This window comes from Chelmon rostratus, chromosome 15, assembly GCF_017976325.1.
Source record: "Chelmon rostratus isolate fCheRos1 chromosome 15, fCheRos1.pri, whole genome shotgun sequence".
Lineage (NCBI taxonomy): Eukaryota > Metazoa > Chordata > Actinopteri > Chaetodontiformes > Chaetodontidae > Chelmon > Chelmon rostratus.
This window is the reverse complement of record NC_055672.1, coordinates 5,148,018-5,166,005: the sequence shown is the minus strand read 5'-3', so window position 1 is coordinate 5,166,005 and position 17,988 is coordinate 5,148,018. Positions and strand designations below refer to the sequence as shown.

At 42.2% G+C, this 17,988-nt stretch overlaps 1 protein-coding gene across 4 annotated transcripts; it reads left to right on the top strand.

The window, feature by feature from the left end:
- Positions 1 to 287: 287 nt before the first annotated feature.
- Positions 288 to 14,475, top strand: asxl2 (ASXL transcriptional regulator 2). Of its 4 annotated transcripts, XM_041953442.1 has the most exons (13): positions 288 to 434; positions 1,824 to 1,906; positions 2,121 to 2,123; positions 3,044 to 3,152; positions 3,464 to 3,605; positions 5,505 to 5,623; positions 7,477 to 7,594; positions 7,899 to 7,958; positions 8,851 to 9,011; positions 9,343 to 9,439; positions 9,550 to 9,655; positions 10,465 to 11,182; positions 11,582 to 14,475. In XM_041953442.1, exons 1-13 carry the CDS (start codon positions 378 to 380, stop codon positions 13,388 to 13,390), a joined length of 3,582 nt encoding a protein of 1,193 aa, XP_041809376.1. In that variant the 5' UTR covers positions 288 to 377; the 3' UTR covers positions 13,391 to 14,475. The 4 variants fall into 4 exon arrangements, 3 of the variants coding, with proteins under 3 accessions (XP_041809376.1, XP_041809377.1, XP_041809378.1); XM_041953443.1 differs by lacking the exon at positions 2,121 to 2,123; XR_006007434.1 differs by lacking the exons at positions 10,465 to 11,182; positions 11,582 to 14,475 and having other exon boundaries at positions 8,851 to 9,007.
- Positions 14,476 to 17,988: the final 3,513 nt, after the last annotated feature.

The following is a 17,988-nucleotide window of genomic DNA, read 5'->3' as shown; positions in this document are numbered from 1 at the left end:
TGCAACGCTCTCTTGATTAGCTGCCTTATTTTTTCATAGTTGTGAAATCGTGCAAAGTCCATTTGCTTACACATGATAATAAACACACTGAAATGATCTTGAACTGCTTGCTGTATTTTCCCAAGAGCTGCGGTTATGTTGCGGTCTTCCTGTGATCCTGGTCATAATTGCAGCTGACAGCTATATAAATATATGTGGGGAAACTTGAAGACTTTGAAATGACAGTTATATACAGTAAGATGACGTTTCCTTCGGAGTCACATGACTCTTTACAGTAAGTCCAACATGGCAGACGGAGTGGATCTTACGCGGTAACTAAAGCAACATTTCAACTGAAACGCACAAATTCAACACTACTCTGCAACAAGACATCAACAATGAGGGAGAGACAGAAGAAAAAGAAGGGGAGGACGTGGGCGGAAGCCGCTAAAACGGTATTCTAGGTGTTTTTATTTGCCGTTTGTTGTGGTTGTTTTCCTTGAACGCTCCCACTTGTACAACTGTGTTTATGAGTTCATGACCTGCTGGTGAAGACGAAATGTTGCGTACACCGCGCAAGGCCCGTGTTGACGGTTAGACATTTGGAAGACCGCTGTCACTAGCCGCGTAGCTTTGCTCGTGTGCCACCATTGGGCACAAATGCAGTGAAATGAATGTCAGCTGTGTGCGCCCAAGCATCCCCCCCGATCCTTTCCGTGTGTTGTGCCTAGACAGTACGGGTGACATGTCTGTCACGATTTGAAGTCGAATAAAGTAACCGTGAAGTAGCTTGAAGCACGTCGGTGTTGCGCGCTAGCCAGGTTAGCACGCTAGCTGCTGCTAACGCAACTCAGCACGTCAACAAGTTTGTCTGATATCAGTTTCAAATAATACAGTAAAACGTGCAGTGTCCGTATTAAACTCAATCCCCCCCTACGTTGCCTTAGCTCAATCTTACGTCGCTAAGTTTATCTTTTGCATGCCAACGTCTGGCGAGACACCTGAGTACAGCAATGATTGTTGCTAGCATTGCAGCTAGCTCTCGAGCGTAGCATGCTAATGGCTACAAAATATCACAACTCCAAACAACAATTTCATAACTAAAGCATAACGTTATTGCTTGTATAGACATCTACTTCTAGTGATATGACGACATTAGCTCCACGGAGTAAACTAAAATAAATTGTTTGCTCAAGTACAGTAGCTAACTCCATAGATAATAAATTATAATAAGGCTAACGTTAGTTTTTTAACATACCTAAAGTCATTTTTTACTGAGATTCTCAACATACTGCAGCAATGTGGGGATATACCAACATTAATAACAATGTATAAGGTGGGAGGAAGATAACATTAGGTGCTCAAGATAACATTTTTTTTACGATGGAAAGATGAAAGTGTCTAATGTTATTAGATGTTTTTGTTGACACGTTTTGCTGTTAGCTAATGTTAACGTTTTACCTAAGTGTTTGCGCTCTTGCTGCATTCTCTGTTCATGTCATAACGTGGAAAATTAAAACTTTAGTAGTTAACCACCTGTTATTTATTATCAGCATGATTGTAGATGTGCATTTGGTTTCAGAGAGTGGACCAACATCATAGCATAAGATCTAAAAAAAAGCTGCAATGTTTGTGAGAGGATTGTGGTCATGATTATGCTTAGCATCATATCCTGTACTCAGACAGTGAAGGGAACTGAGGCTGCTAGCTTCAGCATTTGAAATCTCAACCTGCAGCAGAAATAGCCTTGAGGCCACATCATTTTTCATGACAGCCACTCTAACTTGAATACTGTAACTGTACAATGGTATCATGACTTTTTTAATTCCATTTTTTAATTCTAGGTTTTGGAGAAATACCCCAACACACCTATGAGCCATAAAGAGATCTTGCAGGTGATTCAAAGAGAAAGGCTTAAGGAAATAAGGTAAATACTTTCCTGACAGCGTAGCTTTGCTGCAGCAAATGCCCTTTAGATAGGAGACGTTTTCATGAGAGAGAGAGAGCACCACAGCTGTCTTCCTCTGTTATTGATAGCATACCATGTACTTTCCTTTCTCTTGTTCACACAGTAACGATTATTTTACTTAATTAATAATTGTTTCATTTCTTTTTGTTTCATTGTCACTGTTCCCATCCAGAAGGTAAGAAAAAGCTAGACCCCCACCCCTTATCTTAACAAACTCACTGCAATGCAACTTTGGTTTTGCCTTTTGCATGTTATTAACAACAACATGTCCGAGGTTCAGTTGCATAAAGACACAGTGACTCCCGCTCATACTTCATCTAGACTTGCTATCGCTACCTTTAGCCACCTGTTGCATAAAAACTTAATTCTATTTTTCAGTAACTTGATGTTCTAACAAAATGGACACTGATTGCAATGTGTTTGTAGAATTTAAAGATTTGAGAGTTCAATGCTGACATTATGTAAAGAATGTAGTAAGTGTGTAGATTTAATGAGATGAATTATGTGGCAGATATTAGCCTGCAATATTTGTTAGCCTGACAAGTGTAATTTTCTAAATGAATAACATATGTTGTGCTTTTCTCAATCCCAGTGTATTTTATTACTAACCGTTTTGCTTAATGTGCTTGAAGTAATATACTGTATGTGACACTGTATATAATATACCAGAAAATGTATTTTTGCTTCACTATGTTACTATGGATACATATCTGGCGTGACTACTGAGGCATTATTGTGCACTGTTAATTAACTCAAGTTAGTTTTGAAAACGTTTGACTTAACTAGACCAGATTTTATGCAACAGACATAGTTATGTCAGACCAGTTTAATCTGAGTATATCAGTTCCTTACAATGATTAGATTAGTCTTGAACCGGTTTTATGCAACTGATTCCGTATAAAACATTCAGTCAATTGCCTCACAGCTATGCTGACGTGAATATGACCTGAACTCCCACATGTCGTCTTGATGCATGATAGCAATTTCTCCCCAGATATCAGACCAGCATTTACCCCTCTTGCGTTTCTTTCTCTCCCAGCTGTGTGACTTATTGTGGAACAAATGTGTAATTTGCGTTTTTCTCTCATGATCTAGTGGAACCTCACCACTGGCATGTCTGAATGCAATGCTGCACACAAACTCTCGTGGCGAGGAGGGGATCTTCTACAAAGTTCCAGGCAGAATGGGGGTCTACACATTAAAGGTTAGTTCGACACGAGGCAGCTTTCACTACTGTGAAAATATAATATTGAGAAATCTATTGTGAAAAAGATCACTCACTATCATTAATTTCTGTAATTGCAACCATTTGTCAGTCTGCTTCAGGAAAACATAAATCTTGGTTAGCATCATTATATGATAACCAAAGATAATTATGTTTACACTCAAAAATTTTTAAACGCTTTGGTTGAGTATGGTGTGAGTGAAGATGTTTTTGCATGTCTGCTTGGCTCTTCTTTTTCGGTATCTGCAGTATAAAGGAAATATGCTTTATGTGTTCTATTTTTTATGTAGAAAGACATCTCAGATGTGGCAAAGGAGCTGTCTGAGGAGGGCTCTGAGGAGAGCAGTGACAATCTTTCAGACTCCCAGAGCACAGAAAACAACAGTGGTGCCATCAGTCAGGAGGAGAGGAGAGGAAGGTGGATGCGAAGAGGTACTGTGCACAACATACAGGCTCATTACTAACAGGTTTCTGCTGGTCCTTACTAAAATCCAATAATCTGAATTTTAGCTCATTAAATTTGCTGAATATGATTTAGCAGGTCTTCTTACTAGGGTTATGAAGTTAACATTGCTTTCATAAAGTTGCATTAACTTCCTTTTAGATGTATTTTTGAGGAGCTTTTCTATTGACCACGCTGTAACAAAACTACAGAAAGAAACCAACACAGAACCAATAACCACGAATGCAAACTGTGCAGACTGGCCAGACTTAATCGGCACACACTATGTGCTGTGTGGACCAACATGATGTCTCCTCTCATCAAAGAATAGCTACTTCTTGAAGTAATACGTTCAAATAGTTACTGTAATATGGTCAGGGCAAGTTCAACAAGCTCTGGCTCAAACAGCACATTTGGTGCTTTGTTGAAGCCTCTTAGAAAACTCAAACCCTCTTCACGTTGTGCAAAAAATGCTCAAATCACTAGCTTTGTACATAAAAACACATGGAAAGTCAGAAAAACATAAAGTCATTGTGTCTGTGTGGTCATGTTCAGTCTTGTTCGTGTTGAATATGAATAAATCCATTTACTTTGTAAGTAATTCTGGGATTCCGATTTTCCTTCCTAAACTTTGTACTTTTATTGCCAGTATGGACATGAAACAGATCTTAAATTGCATAATTTGTTGAAACCTGCAGAAACCCTGTATTATCTGCTCGTATGTCACTGCATCCCTTACGTCACTTCTTAATGTAGGGATTACAGACCATCAACTGCAAAAGCTTTTTTTCGCTCATTCAGGATTCACCCAAAAAAACCCCATTTATAATAGCATGATTATTTAGTAGATATGATAAAATAAATTATAGTGAATTATTTAAGTAAAAAATCGCTGTCAGAATCAATATAAGAGAAAGACACCCCCTTTTCCATTGGCAAAGACCTCAGTAAAGAATAATAGTCAACAAGGACTGTAACTGTGTTCATGAGCAGATTTACCTACCTCTGTTATGACTCAGAGTTAACGCCCCTTCTCAGCCGTTGTTAAAAGTCATTGCGGAAACACAGGAAACCATCTGAAGTAGCAGCAGAAGAGGCAAGCTGAGAAAAAGTGGCTTCCCCACAAACATAAATTACAGCAACTCATCACAAAAAAATTCCTGGAATACACTGAGCATCAGACATGATAGCGAAAGGTGGGTTTTATATCTAAACAAACACTCCGTGTCCAAGATGTATTCCATTAATTGTCGGCAGAGGAGCTGCAGGCTGCGCGTGACGGTCACATCATAGCAGTTTTTGCTCTCTTGTCGCACACCTGATTGTGCCTGATTGCAGTGCAACTTCGGAGAATGAGATTTTCTTCAAGTGCCAATTATTTTGTTTTCCTCAGGCTGTGCTCTTACTGACTCCCATTATTTCTCTCTGCCACTTGAATACTTTAAGTGACTGTTAAAACAGGAAACTGTATTTTCTCGGATGACCCGTGACCACTTCCTCATTATGCACAAGTTAGAAACTGCCAAGCAAATAACCTTGGTTTACATCTGAGTAGGAGGACTCCGAAGTAGTTTTATTTTTGAACTAATCAATGCAGAGAACCGCAAAGTCAAATGCAAATTAAGTGGCAACAAAAAGGAAACAAGTGGAGCTGTTACGGTATGTAGGAAAAGTGTTTTTATCACAAGTAACAGTGAGGTTGTTTTGCTATTGAGATGTTCAGCCCTTTTTTAGTAATATGATATTTCAGCAAGGTTAGATAATCTGCTTCTTTGTGCACTGTATTGGTTTCTGTTTCATCAAAACAAAAGCATGATGTGATGAAGTCTGTACTCCACCCTCAGGAAGTGAACTTTGGCGCATTTGTTATGTGCTTTTGTATTTCATAGTTCCCTCCAAGCTGCAGTCGCAGCCATCGTCTCCGCAGCCACGATGCTCGTCGCCTTCAGTCCCCACCAGTAAACTGATCTCTCCCTCACAGAAACACAGCAAGAAGGCTTTGAAACAGGTACTGATGGGTTCTGTATTCTCGATTTTCTTAATTGTTTATTGCCGTATTCGCTATTTGTGCAAACACGTCTCAGATGAGTTCCTGCCACACCCTCATACTCACATACATCCACGTTGTATAAATCCCTGCCACCCCACTCTGCAACACACAAATACAGACGGGTGAAAAATTAAAGGGGAGACCAACATGAGTGTCTCAGTGACGTGTTTGACCAGTCTCTGAAAGCTTGCTGCCGGGATGGAACGCCATTCTTCCAAAAGAGACTCCCTCTTTTAGTGTAGTGATGATAGCGATGGAGAGTGCTCTCTTTCATGTCACTCCAAAATCTCATGGGTGCTGAATTGGGTTGAGATCTGCTGACTGTGAAGGCCATAGCATATGACACACGTAATCTGCAGACTTATCAAATCATTCCGTGCCGTATGTCGTCGTTGTCGGCATTGTCGTCCTACAAGAGACCAGAATCATCCCATCAGGATAGAAATGTTTCCTCATAGGATGACAGTGATCACTCAGAACGACTTTGTATTGATTTGCATTGTCCCTTCCCTTCTGAAGAGACGACTGACTCCAACCATGCCAGGAAAATGCCCCCACACCGTAGCTACAGGGGTCAAGCAATCAGGCGTGTACCGTCCTCTATGTGTACGTCACACATGCGCTCGCCCACTTCTTGAGAATATGGTGAAGGATGACTCATCTCACCATATCATTATTTTTTCACATTTCTGAAGACCACTGCCTACTGAGCTCTCCAGTATGTATTCATCTTTGTAATGAGGGCTTCATGCATGCAGCCCAACTGTAATGTCCGTCTCTATTTGACCGGACTGTTGTAGCTGAAGCAGTCCTGTAGTCCTTGTTCCTATGGAGACCTGAGATAGTTGAGCAGTCTTTGAGACTGAAGCGTCTGCATTCATTGTGTTTCTCCACTCATGTGTTCAAGTTTTTCCTTTAATTTGTCGCCTGTCTTATTAAGTATAGCAGTGTTTTCATGTGTTTTTTCTAGCACTGATGTACAAATTGTAGAGCTGATGTGCAGCACTGATGTAATTCTGAGTCAGCTGTCCCTCAACAGCTAAGGTTATTAATGTATATTATTTTCACGCCTCTAATCCATGTCAAAATACTGACTCATACTTTTCTGCAGATTTCACCACATTCGTCTTAACTTTTTCGCTGACACGTTTGCAGTAAACACGCAAGGAGCCCATGTTCATCCTTCCATTCCCTGTCTGTGCAACATCTTGTGCTGATTATTTAAAAATAATGAGGCGTCGGGGAGAAATGCCGGTTTTACAGTATTAATGTCCTCATAATCCACCCCTTCAACATTTTCCTGTTGGCTGCTTTGTGCCTTTTGTGTTCCATTTAATTAGATTTCACTTGATTGCACAGATTGTAATTCACTCCATCTGTGCTGGTGTGGAATTTTCAGCTCTGTAAGACCAATTTGTATTCATTTATTGGGCGTAGGCAACACTAGAAGATGGCGATTTGGCTAAAATTGTAGTGCTGGAGAGACCTATTGTGTATTTTTCTTCTGTGATTTTCCTTTCTTTCACTAGTCCACTTAAACAAAAGAAAAGCACTCTGTGGGCTGTCTTGGATTGCTTCTTTAATCTGTTCATGTTGTGTCTGTGAGGTGATCAGACTTCTTGACAGATTTACAACAAAGAGATGATTTATTCTTGTGTTATGCAACCTATGTTTCATTGCTGCACTGTTATTTAGCTGTTATTTAACCAGGCAAGTGGCCCTGAGGGAGCATTTGCAGGGAAACACATTCACACTCTCTTTTTCCTCACACTGCCAGCTATTTGTTCCTTCCTTATTTTGCTCGTTCTCAGGCCTTGAAGCAGCAGCAACAGAGAAACCAGCGCAGACAGGGGGGAATGCCAACCACCTCCAGTCCCAGGCTGCTTCTGAAAACCATCAAAGATATGACTGACATTACTACAAAGACTGGTAGGTGGCAGTTATAATATTGTCAAATACAGTATAAAATGAAATAGATTGTTACACACTGGGCTTGCACAATAGATGCAGATCCCTCTTACAGAAATCAGATCAGATATTCAGTCGAGTTTGGACATTTTACTCATGTTCATTGCATGATAATACACAATATTGATGCAGTACAACAAAAGGCACTGTATTGTCATCATCCAAATATGACTCATATAATTGGCAGCATCAGTGTTGAAACAGATCGCTAGTCTACAATTTTCTCAGAGCTTTTCCTTCCGCTCCTTTCCCTCTGTTCAAACAGACTTATGCCACCCAGTCGTCCCACGGAAGGTTTCCCCGAGGTCAGGCCGCCTTAGTGCAGGTAAGTTAGACATGTACTTACATTTAATCCAGTGGTTTGCAGATCTTAAGGAACGAGTTGGTTCTGCTCTGTATTTGTCTTAATGTCAACAAATCTCATGAAAAGACCAAAGCCAACAACGAATTGGTGCTACTATCAATTATTGTCTGTCTCGACAAAGCCTAGTAATGCTTATGCCTTTTTGCCATAGACCTCCATTGTTGTCCAGAAACTGTTAGAAACCACACCGCTGCACTGGATGACATGTTCTTTCATTACAGTGAACACAGTCAGTGTAGTTCATTAGAGTCAATCTCAGCTACACTGTCCTGCTGCTGTAAATACTCACCGGTGCACTGAAAATGTGTTCATCCGCATCTCCAAATAGTCCCCAAAAAATAGACTATTTACTCCTGTTTGAATAGCATTTACTAAAACCTACAGTGTCCAGCTCCTTTTGGACATTATTTAGTTTTTTTTTTAAATAAGACTATATATTTGTGTGTTTAAAGGTTAATGTCTTTAGGGGGAACCAATATGCTTGGGACTTTTTGCTAAAGGCAGGGTAGGGAAGTCAGAAAGCACTAAATGAAATATGCATTGTTGGTTTTGGTCTTTAAATGGGATTTGTTGAAAATAAAGAACACCACTGCCTTATCCATTAAAAAAGTTTCAAATACTCTGACAGTTGGGTGCAGACTTTCATCTGCCTGCTTGCTTGGACCTAGAATGAGGTAACGCCATTATTCCAGGAAGTTGAGGAGCAAGTGAAATGTTCCCACATTGCGGAACCAAACAAAATATATATCGCCATGTCGGAGCAAATTACTCAAGATGCCAATTGCAAGATCAACGTATTTCTGCATTGCTGGATCTGTCTTGGCTTACATCTGTTTCCTGTGTTGTGTTGCAGGGCAGCTGAAACGCACCAAGTGTAAAATAGATGTAGAAACACCAGACTCCATTTTGGTTAACACCAACCTGCGGGCAATCATCAACAAGCACACCTTCTCTGTCCTGCCCCTAGACTGCCAACAGAGGCTGCTCAAACTTCTGCCTGAAGTTGACCGGCAGGTGGCTCTAAGATTATTCATCCTTTTTATGCTTCTGTTGCATTATCTAGCAGTAAATGTAGAGAGTGTAATATTATTGCATGCCACTGCTCATCTTTCATGTCAATCGTGGTATAATCTCTTAAACTGTCTTACAAAATAGTTTGGAAATACTTACAAAATGTAGAAGACATCTCTGCATGCCACTGTGTTTAACTTCTGTGCAGTATCGGGTATTCACTGATTCTACATGTTTAACTGTACATCACATATGAGGAGCGTAAGCCAATGTACTGATGCAGTGATGGTGATTGTGATGATGTTAGTCGTAACGTTGTGCCACCTCTCCTCAGGCTTGCCTGGACGGCCTTCTGAAGGTCACTAGTTCTGCCTTAAACAATGAGTTCTTCACATCAGCAGCACAGTCTTGGAAGGAGAGGCTGGCTGAGGGTCAGTGCGACCGTTTCCAACTGATAATAACAGCATTCACTTCACATTATGTTAAAATTATGTCACAAAGTGTAATGCAACCTTTTTTTAAGCAATGTTTTCCTTTACAGGGGAATTCACTCCTGAGTTGCAGCTACGAATGCGGCAAGAAATTGAGAAGGAAAAGAAAGTGGAGCACTGGAAGGAGGCCTTCTTTGAAAACTATTATGGTGAAAAGTAGGTTCTCCTTTATGATTTAAATTTTCAGTTATTTCGTGATTTGCTTAATCCGATCCAGCTTTTGAGAAGTTGGAAGCCATATTTATTCAGATTTTCCAAATGCCAAAAGACAGTTCCTTTCAAATTAAAAGCCCTCTACCTATTGGACTTACAATACAGAATTGCAGATCCTAAGTTTTTGTTTGCAACATTGAATATCTAATTTCAGTAATGTGTTTTTATTACATGGGTTATGTAGAGTTGAATGAGATTTCGTAATGGGATCTAAACGTCTCCTCATCTCCCTCTCACGTCACAGTAGATGAAAACCTGGTTAAATTTCCTCTTGGAAAAATAAAACTATATTAGTAGTAGAATTACAGTGGAATTATTTGCCCAATTCATCACATTGTCCTGAACCCCTTTGTATCCAGCAACATTACACTGCTTCAAGATAAGGCTCAATCAAATTGAATCAACCTGTTAGCTGCTTATCTAATTTGGAGGTTCATTGATTGCCATCTTGGAACTGGGTGACTTGCAAAAAGCTGAATTTTTCATACTGTTTCATACTGTATAAGGCCTCTCACCACTCAGGTGCAAAATGTTTTATTCATTTAAAAAATACACAAGTCGGTGTAAATTCAGATGAACTGAGAATGTCAAAATTAACACAAATGTAGGGAAACTAGAAAAAAAGTAAACAAAAGCTTTGGTTGTATTCCTGACAATTCCTTTAAACGCTCAGTTTTAAGAGAGAAACACTTGATTTATGGATTTGTTTCTATGTTTGTCCTTCGCCCTCCCTCTCTCCTCTCTCTGTATAGTTCTGGGCTCAGCGTTGAGGAATCCAAAGAGCTGACAAAGGCTGATCTGAATCAGGAGTCTGCCAGGCCCCAGTCCCCATCTCATCAGACAGGACCATCCGCTCAAGCTCCGGAGGATCCCATGGGCGCCAAGGACAGCAGCCAGACTGATGCTGCTGTGAAAAATACCAAGCCAACACAGGAGCCTCTGAAGGCACAGCCTGCTCAGAAAGAGCCAGTCTTCACCACGGAGCCCATGAAGACACGGCGCTCACAGTACGCTGAGGATCGTAAGTTGAACACCGCGGCACAGTCTGCACCCACACCTGCAGTGACGACACCTGAGGTTGAGAGACGGACTGAACGGTGCGCCGTAAGTGCATTACCTGAAAAGGAGCAAAAAGAGGAAGTGAAGGAGGAGAAAACTGAACTACCCCAGTTGCCTGTGAAGAAGAGCCGGCTGCCAAAGTCTAGTTCAGAGCTAAAAGAGGATCCGCCGGCGTCTGTGTTTAAGCCTGCTGAGGAGAGCGAAGAGGTCATCTCTGAGCCCAGTGACCCCCCAGAGCAGCTGAAAAGGAAATCTGTCAGTGAGTTGGAGGGTGAAGTGACACCAGAGAAAAGGCCTCGCATGTCCTCAGTTTCCTCTGTGTCTTCAGTCTCCTCCGTGTCTCCTCCAGCATCATCCACATCCAGCCCCCCTACACCAACTCCAACAAATCAGAGGGTTCCACCGCTCAAGGTAGGGAAATGTTTGTGAAGTCAGAGCCTCCTCGGTTCTGTCTTATCTTTTGAATATCAAAAGCTCTCCACTTGAAAGGTGGCTCTGACAAGTTTGTAGCTTGCATCTTTGCAGTGGGACAGTAGCTTGGATTCACAGCAGTGATAACCCAGAGTCACGGAAGAAGTGTCAAAAATGATCAAGATGTCTGTAGAGATTTCTCAAACCCCTCCTGCATTTCTGTTGATTCTCATGCTCAGTATGTCCCAAACAAACAAACTTCTGCTGTAATTCCCTAAAGAAGCTATTTTCAGCAGGGTTTTGTAGCCATGCGGAGGCACAAAAGTTGCCTTAGCGTTATTGATGTTTTGTAAACATATATATGCATGTCTTGAAATAAACCTGTCCTTCATTTTGCAGATCCCAGTGTCACGAATTCTTCCCGTTCCTCTGTCACCTAGCCAAGTCTCACCCAGGACTCCCCTCCCAGCCCCGCTTAGCAGCCCGGGCCGCACTGGCGCTCGCACTTTGGCTGACATCAAAGCCAAAGCTCAGCTTGCCCGAGCGCAGCGAGCAGCATCGAAGGGAGCTGTGCCAGGCCCAGGGCCAGGGGGAGGCAGTGTTGAGCAGACCCAGCCATCACCCAGCCCCAGCCCGACATCTCCACAGGCATCAGCCAGATTTCCAACCTCCGACTGCAGCAACAGCCAGACGCCAACGTCTCGCCCATCTGACTTTTTTGGTCAACAAAGCCCAAACCGTTCTCAAATGTTGTACTCGAGTATAACTGATGAAAAACACATAGGTCACTCTGCTGGTGCAGTCAGCACTGGACCCTATGGTGTTCAAAAGAGTTCAAGCACATCAACGCAGCCCACTCCTTCATCTGTGTACGCTCTGAAGGGACAGGAAAACCCATCACCTGCTGGATCATCAACCAGGACCAGCTCCTGTATTCCTGCAAACAACCCACTGGTCACTAAGCTTCTGGAGGGCAAAGAGGTTCCATTGGAGCAGATCCTCCCAAAGCCGCTATCCAGGGTGGAAGTGAAGATGTCAAACTTACCCTCTGGTAGTAAGGGGAAGACATCACACTCTGCTGAGCACAGGGCTGATAAGCAGATGTCCCATCAGCTCAATACAGCAGGCCGAGCAGGAGTTCTCTCAGAATACACGAGACACCACAGGGAACTTCCTGATAAGGAGACTCAGGAGCAGATCCTACAGGCTGTAATGCAGAGGAAGGCTCAGCAGAGCCAGCCTTATGGTGGTATGGGGCCTCAGCACCCTCAGTACAAAGTCCATCAGCTGGTGCACGCAGAAGAGCGTCAGGACCAATCTAGGATCTCAGTAGGATTTTTTGGTCGTAAGAGGACGCCCAGGCCTGCCATGACAGGACATTACCTGCTCAATGTGTCCACATACGGCCGAGGACCAGAGAGCAAGAGACTCCACCAGTCTGCCATCCCAAACACGTCTGTGTCCAGTGTAAAAAGGGAAAGCACAGAAGGAGAGGAGGCGGCTAAGGTAGAAGAACCAGCCAGGAAAGTTTTCTCTCCTGTTTCTGGGGTTAAAACAGAGCAGCAGGGATACTCAATAAACAAGTCTGGTAAAGCGGGGAGTGTTGAGCATTGTTCCAGTGTAAAGACTGAGCCCGGATCAGAGGATAGCGCAGCCGGTGCCGACAACAGCACCAGCACGACCGCCAAAGACACCAGCCCTTTTTTTCAGTCACACCGAAGGCACCTCGATCTCTGCAATAGTAATCAAGGAAACTCCGAGCCATATCGTACCCAAGTGGACCCCAGTCACCAGCGGCCGTCGGCCTTTCAAACCCAGAGAACGCTCGATAATCAGGAGCCCGTGGCAGCATCGTGCTACGGCGGCACTATCAGCATGTCTGTACCTCACACTTTGAACCGCAGCACTGCAGGCACCGGCTCTTCCACGGCCTCATCAGAGGCTGACGCCGGCGCCGTCCACGGGAGCGTCATGTCTTTCTCAGTGACCGTCACCACCATACCTGCCGGTCACTCGCTAGAACACAGCAACCAGGGCGAGCCGTCCCCTGAACAGTCGTACATCGAGGGCCCCAACATGGAGGAAGTCCAGTCTAAATGCTACTGCCGACTGAAGGCGATGATCATGTGCAAAGGATGTGGCGCCTTTTGCCACGATGACTGCATCGGCCCCTCGAAACTGTGTGTGTCATGTTTAGTTGTACGATGATATGAAATTAATAATAGCTAAAAGATATCGTGGGCTGATTTGTATTGAACAAGTCACAAAGCAGAAGCAGATCATCCAGAATCGGTGCTCGAGCTAAGCACGTTAGCGGCGCTCCAGAGAAAACAACCAGCATGTGGCCTCTGTTGGAAAGGCAAGGATTTACACTGGATGCGCTTTCGTTTCACCAACATCTATGAAAAGTTGTTTTGTGCAATTTTTTGGTAGAAATGTCAATCAGTTTTCAATCAAATCATTAGTGTGTCAGATGTGTGACAAATGTAAAATCTGGCAATGTTTGCACTCGGCTAGGATTAGTGTGATATATTTTTTTAAATATATATATATGTGTAGTTTTTAAAAAAGGAGGGAAAGATGAATGTTGCTATTTTTGTAGAACATGATGACTTGTTGTGTTTTAGACTGACACTTTTTATTATCGGGCTTAATCAGTTATGGTTAAAGGCAAAAAAAAAAGGGGGGGGGTGCTAATGATAATCATTGGTTGTAGAGTACCTCCTATTTGGCATTTATGCACGCATGGCAGGGAAGTGCAACTTACAGTAACTATTTTATATAAAAATTGTACATTTATTGCAGAACACACACAGATTTAAGAAGCAGAAAGAGCATGTATAGTTTTAGAAAAAGAATCTAAAGGAGTTTTGATTGATTGTTCAACTCATGAGGATTGCGCGTCACATCATTTTTTGACTAACAGTTGCAGGGCGAAGCACTTGAAAACCACCTGGATTTATGGTAGTAACTGTGTACAGCACTTACATTCAAAGAGAGGGAAAAAGAAGAATCATGTCTATATAAAAATGCCTCTTTTGACAAAATGAGATCTTTTCCATTCCAGGTCAAGACCTGGTGTCACTTCCTACTGTGTGAATTTGCGTTTTCTCCCCAAAAAGCCAGTTTGTAGATACGGTCTCCCACGAAATGGGCTTTCTCATGCTCATATGTCTGTACAGTTAGATCAACAGTGGCAAACAGTAAAGAAAAAAAAAACACTCAAGACATGGGGAGAAAATGAAGATAATTTTTTTTTCACTGTAAATATTTGCTCATTTATGGTATATGCATAGATGTAGAAATTTATTTTATTCGTGCGGCACACCTTGCTTGGGCATATCCAGCTGTTTATTACATAATTATTTTTACTCTGGAAAGAAAAAAGAGAAGAACAGTAAATTATGCTAAAACGCTAAATGCTTTATCTTTGAATGATTCAGCATAGTATGCTTCAGTTTTACAAAATGATTTGGAGGTACAATATGGCACCGATTGACAGGCAGGCATAACACTTCACTTTAAAACGGCCTTTTTCTGGAGCATGAAGTGAACCTCCATCCTCTAAACGTGGTATGAACGACTGTAAGTACAAAATAATCCTGCACCATGTTTATATAGTGAACAGTAATGTATGTGTGTGATGTGCACTGATGAACCAGCACATTTGTGGTGTGAACACTGTGTTGTAGCTGCATTATGACGATGTTCACACAGTATAAGTGCTTACTTTGCCACAAGCAAACATGCAAAAAGGACAGTGTGAAGAGTTACCTCGGCCGTTTTTTCGTGTGTCCGTGCTGATTGCAAATTAAGACGCATCAACGATGTTTTGAAATCTCCTGGAGGTGCAACGTAGGCCTGTTTTATAGCAGTTATTTCCAAGGTAATATGCCAAAGTCACCTTTAACGAAACAAAATAATCAGAACTTGTTTTTAATGTTTGACTAGTTAATCAAAGTAATATATTTTAATTAATATATTTTAATATAAAAAAAATCTATTTGCTAATTGTTTTTGAAAATCAACAGGGTATTTACTATAATAATATATTGGCTGTCCGTTTTTCCTATGATTTTGTTTAGGCTGGACAGACCACCGTACAGATTATAACTTGACTTTTTATAATTCGAATTGCCCAGGTATCAATATTCTGTATGGCCCAGGTTTTTTCAATGGATCCGTTGGTCTATATTTTTCCATAGAGATGTTGTCTAATATGTCATAACCTTACAAAAACAAAAAAAAGATATGTAAAGCTCAATTTTTTCAATCTGTGGATTAATCAAGGTCCATTTTTAAATGTGTTTGTTATTAAATGGGGGTTATGTCTTGTGGAAGATGTTAGGGCTAGAGAGGTTTTCCACAAATTTAGCATTTCACTAAAACTGGTGTACCAGCGTTTGAATTATGTTTGCACAAATTTCATCCCTCATAAATATTTAGGTCTTATTTGGTTGAATGTGATTTTTAGGATGCTGTATTCACTCATGTAGAGTTGGGGACTGGACTGCACTGCAAAACAATTAACAAAACCATTCAATCAACCCAAAAGGCAGCTGAAATCTTTGTTAATGACGACTGAAACCTGAGTCAGGCTGCAGTCCACCCCTGTCAAGTCACCTGTTGTGTGTGCATTCAGAGGAGCAGTTCATATAGAACTGACTGTCGGGGCGAGTGTCACGGGCCGTTCCCACCACTTTAAAACGTCACGTTTATCACTAGGTGAATTTGTTTAATATGTCTGTGTCATTTTGTCTCCATTTAAACTCCGGGTGAATGTAATATAGTAATCAGCACTTGTAAACAAAGTGTATTTTATCAAAAGTTATAGACTATTATGAATAAATAATGAAAAGAAAAGTGTTTTGACTGTGTTTACTGGTGCTTATCTCACACAAAGGGGTTCAAGAGGAAGTTCAGTTAACTCAGTGACACTAGATTTTCACGTTTAAACGAAACCTGATTCGCTTGCTGACTGTATCATACAGCAAGCCTGCAGAGTCACATCATCCTGAAGCAACACTAATTACACCAATAAAAGAAACATCTCAATGGAGAATAGAGCCTGATTCAGATTCTGGCTCGTTGCATTGTGGGAAATGTAGGCTCCAGTGCTTTTCGAGCTCGACTTATAATGTCACGATATCTACCTCAGCTGCTTTGATAGTGTTCATTTTTTTCTTTCTTTTTTTTAATCTGTCTCTTTTAAGACTTTATTAAAGAGCAATTGTAAATCGCTGGAGTATCCCTTTAAATTCAATTTAATCTGTGTCTCTTGTTTTTTTTTTTTTTTTAAACCTCCGCTCTATTTTGAGGATCATAATTCAGAGTAAAAGCAGCAATAGTAGTAGTGCGCCTTTAACCAGCGTGCGTGCGCACATGCGTAAAGTATAGTAGGTGGTCGCGCATGGCATCTCCGTGCCCGCTCGCGCTCTGCTCTGCCGTCCTCTGCCGCTGGGTCGCTGGTGATGCCGCGCGGAGCGGGGCGCTCGTACGTTTCGGTGTGCGGCTACCACCGCAGTTCCCAACGCTGAAGTCGAGTGAAGCGCGAGAGACGCCTGAAAGACGATGATGGATCGCCCGAGTCGCTTCTTGTCGCCCGGGCAGCTGTAACGTCGGCGGACACACGCGTGGATTCATCAAAGGTGAGAGTGCGGCTGTGAGTCACGGAGGAATTATCCTCCTTATTCACCCTGGACCACTTTATCCTCCCCATCTGATGCTGCTGCTGCTGCTGCCGATGATGATGATGATGATGGTGGTGATGCTCTAAACGCAACCTGCGTGATTTTCCTCCGGTAAAGGCCAGCTCCCTGCTCTGCCTCTCATCCGGCTGTTGAGACACCAGCGAGAATAGAAAGGATGCAGGATTGCCATTGTTTGTCATCCCCAAATTTTATGGGCATCACGACACGCCATCCCCATTGCGGAAATAAGGTAAATAGGCAGCTAAATCAGCAATATGGCTGCGTTTGTGCTCCGCCGTCGCTTCGGAAGTGATTTTTAAGTGTTGCAGGGTCGCTCGCTGCGAGGTTTGAGGCTCGCAGAAACCGAGAAGTGAATGATATCAGCGGATCGGGGGTACTGCAGCAACCGAGTCCTTATGTTGACTCGCGTCAAAGGATGTTGTCATTACCTCGGAGCTGAAGGTGCGGTTACAGTAAAACGCACCTTTACGGGCCTGCAACGATAACCACACAGTCTCACTGAAGCAAAAAAAAGATGCTGACATCCACATGCAGATGAGCTTATGATTATTTATATGCAAATGGTTGAACGCATTTGACTGAAAATGCCATAAATCCAGACGTTCATCACACTGGTTCCTGCTCTGCGCTCCTGTCTGTGAATTCATCCTGTCCATGAATTATTAAGAACTTGTCTCTCTTTCCTTATCTGACGCGAAATAATCAACTCATGGATTAAAACTGTCATTTCCTGCCATGCGCCGCTTACATTTTTCTGAACCCTGCCTGCCAGTGCAAGGCCGGAGTTGCCTACTCATGAATTTTCTGCAGTTACTTCACAGGCTGAATATTTACAATGAACCATTGTGTTGTTTTTGCTGACATGCGTCTGCTGGCTCTCCCACTGCACAGCAAATGTTTTCTATCCTTTCACCCCTAAAGTACAGCAGGGCTCCCATAACACATCATCCCTGCAAATGCACTAATGCATTGTGTGTTGCCTCATTCAGGCCCACATGCAATATGTAATTAGACTGACCAAGTGTTTTCAAGTGGGCAAAGCGAACCCTTAATCCTGACTGAGTTATTGTTATTATTTGCCCACTGAGCTATAAA

What these genes read in the sequence shown, in the direction of transcription:
- asxl2 (XM_041953442.1), top strand. Translation starts at nt 378, where the DNA reads ATGAGGGAGAGACAGAAGAAAAAGAAGGGGAGGACGTGGGCGGAAGCC. An exon ending in GGGCGGAAGCCGCTAAAACG is followed by an intron (nt 435 to 1,823) that starts GTATTCTAGGTG and finishes TTTTAATTCTAG; the next exon opens with GTTTTGGAGAAATACCCCAA. An exon ending in GAAAACTATTATGGTGAAAA is followed by an intron (nt 9,656 to 10,464) that starts GTAGGTTCTCCT and finishes CTCTCTGTATAG; the next exon opens with TTCTGGGCTCAGCGTTGAGG.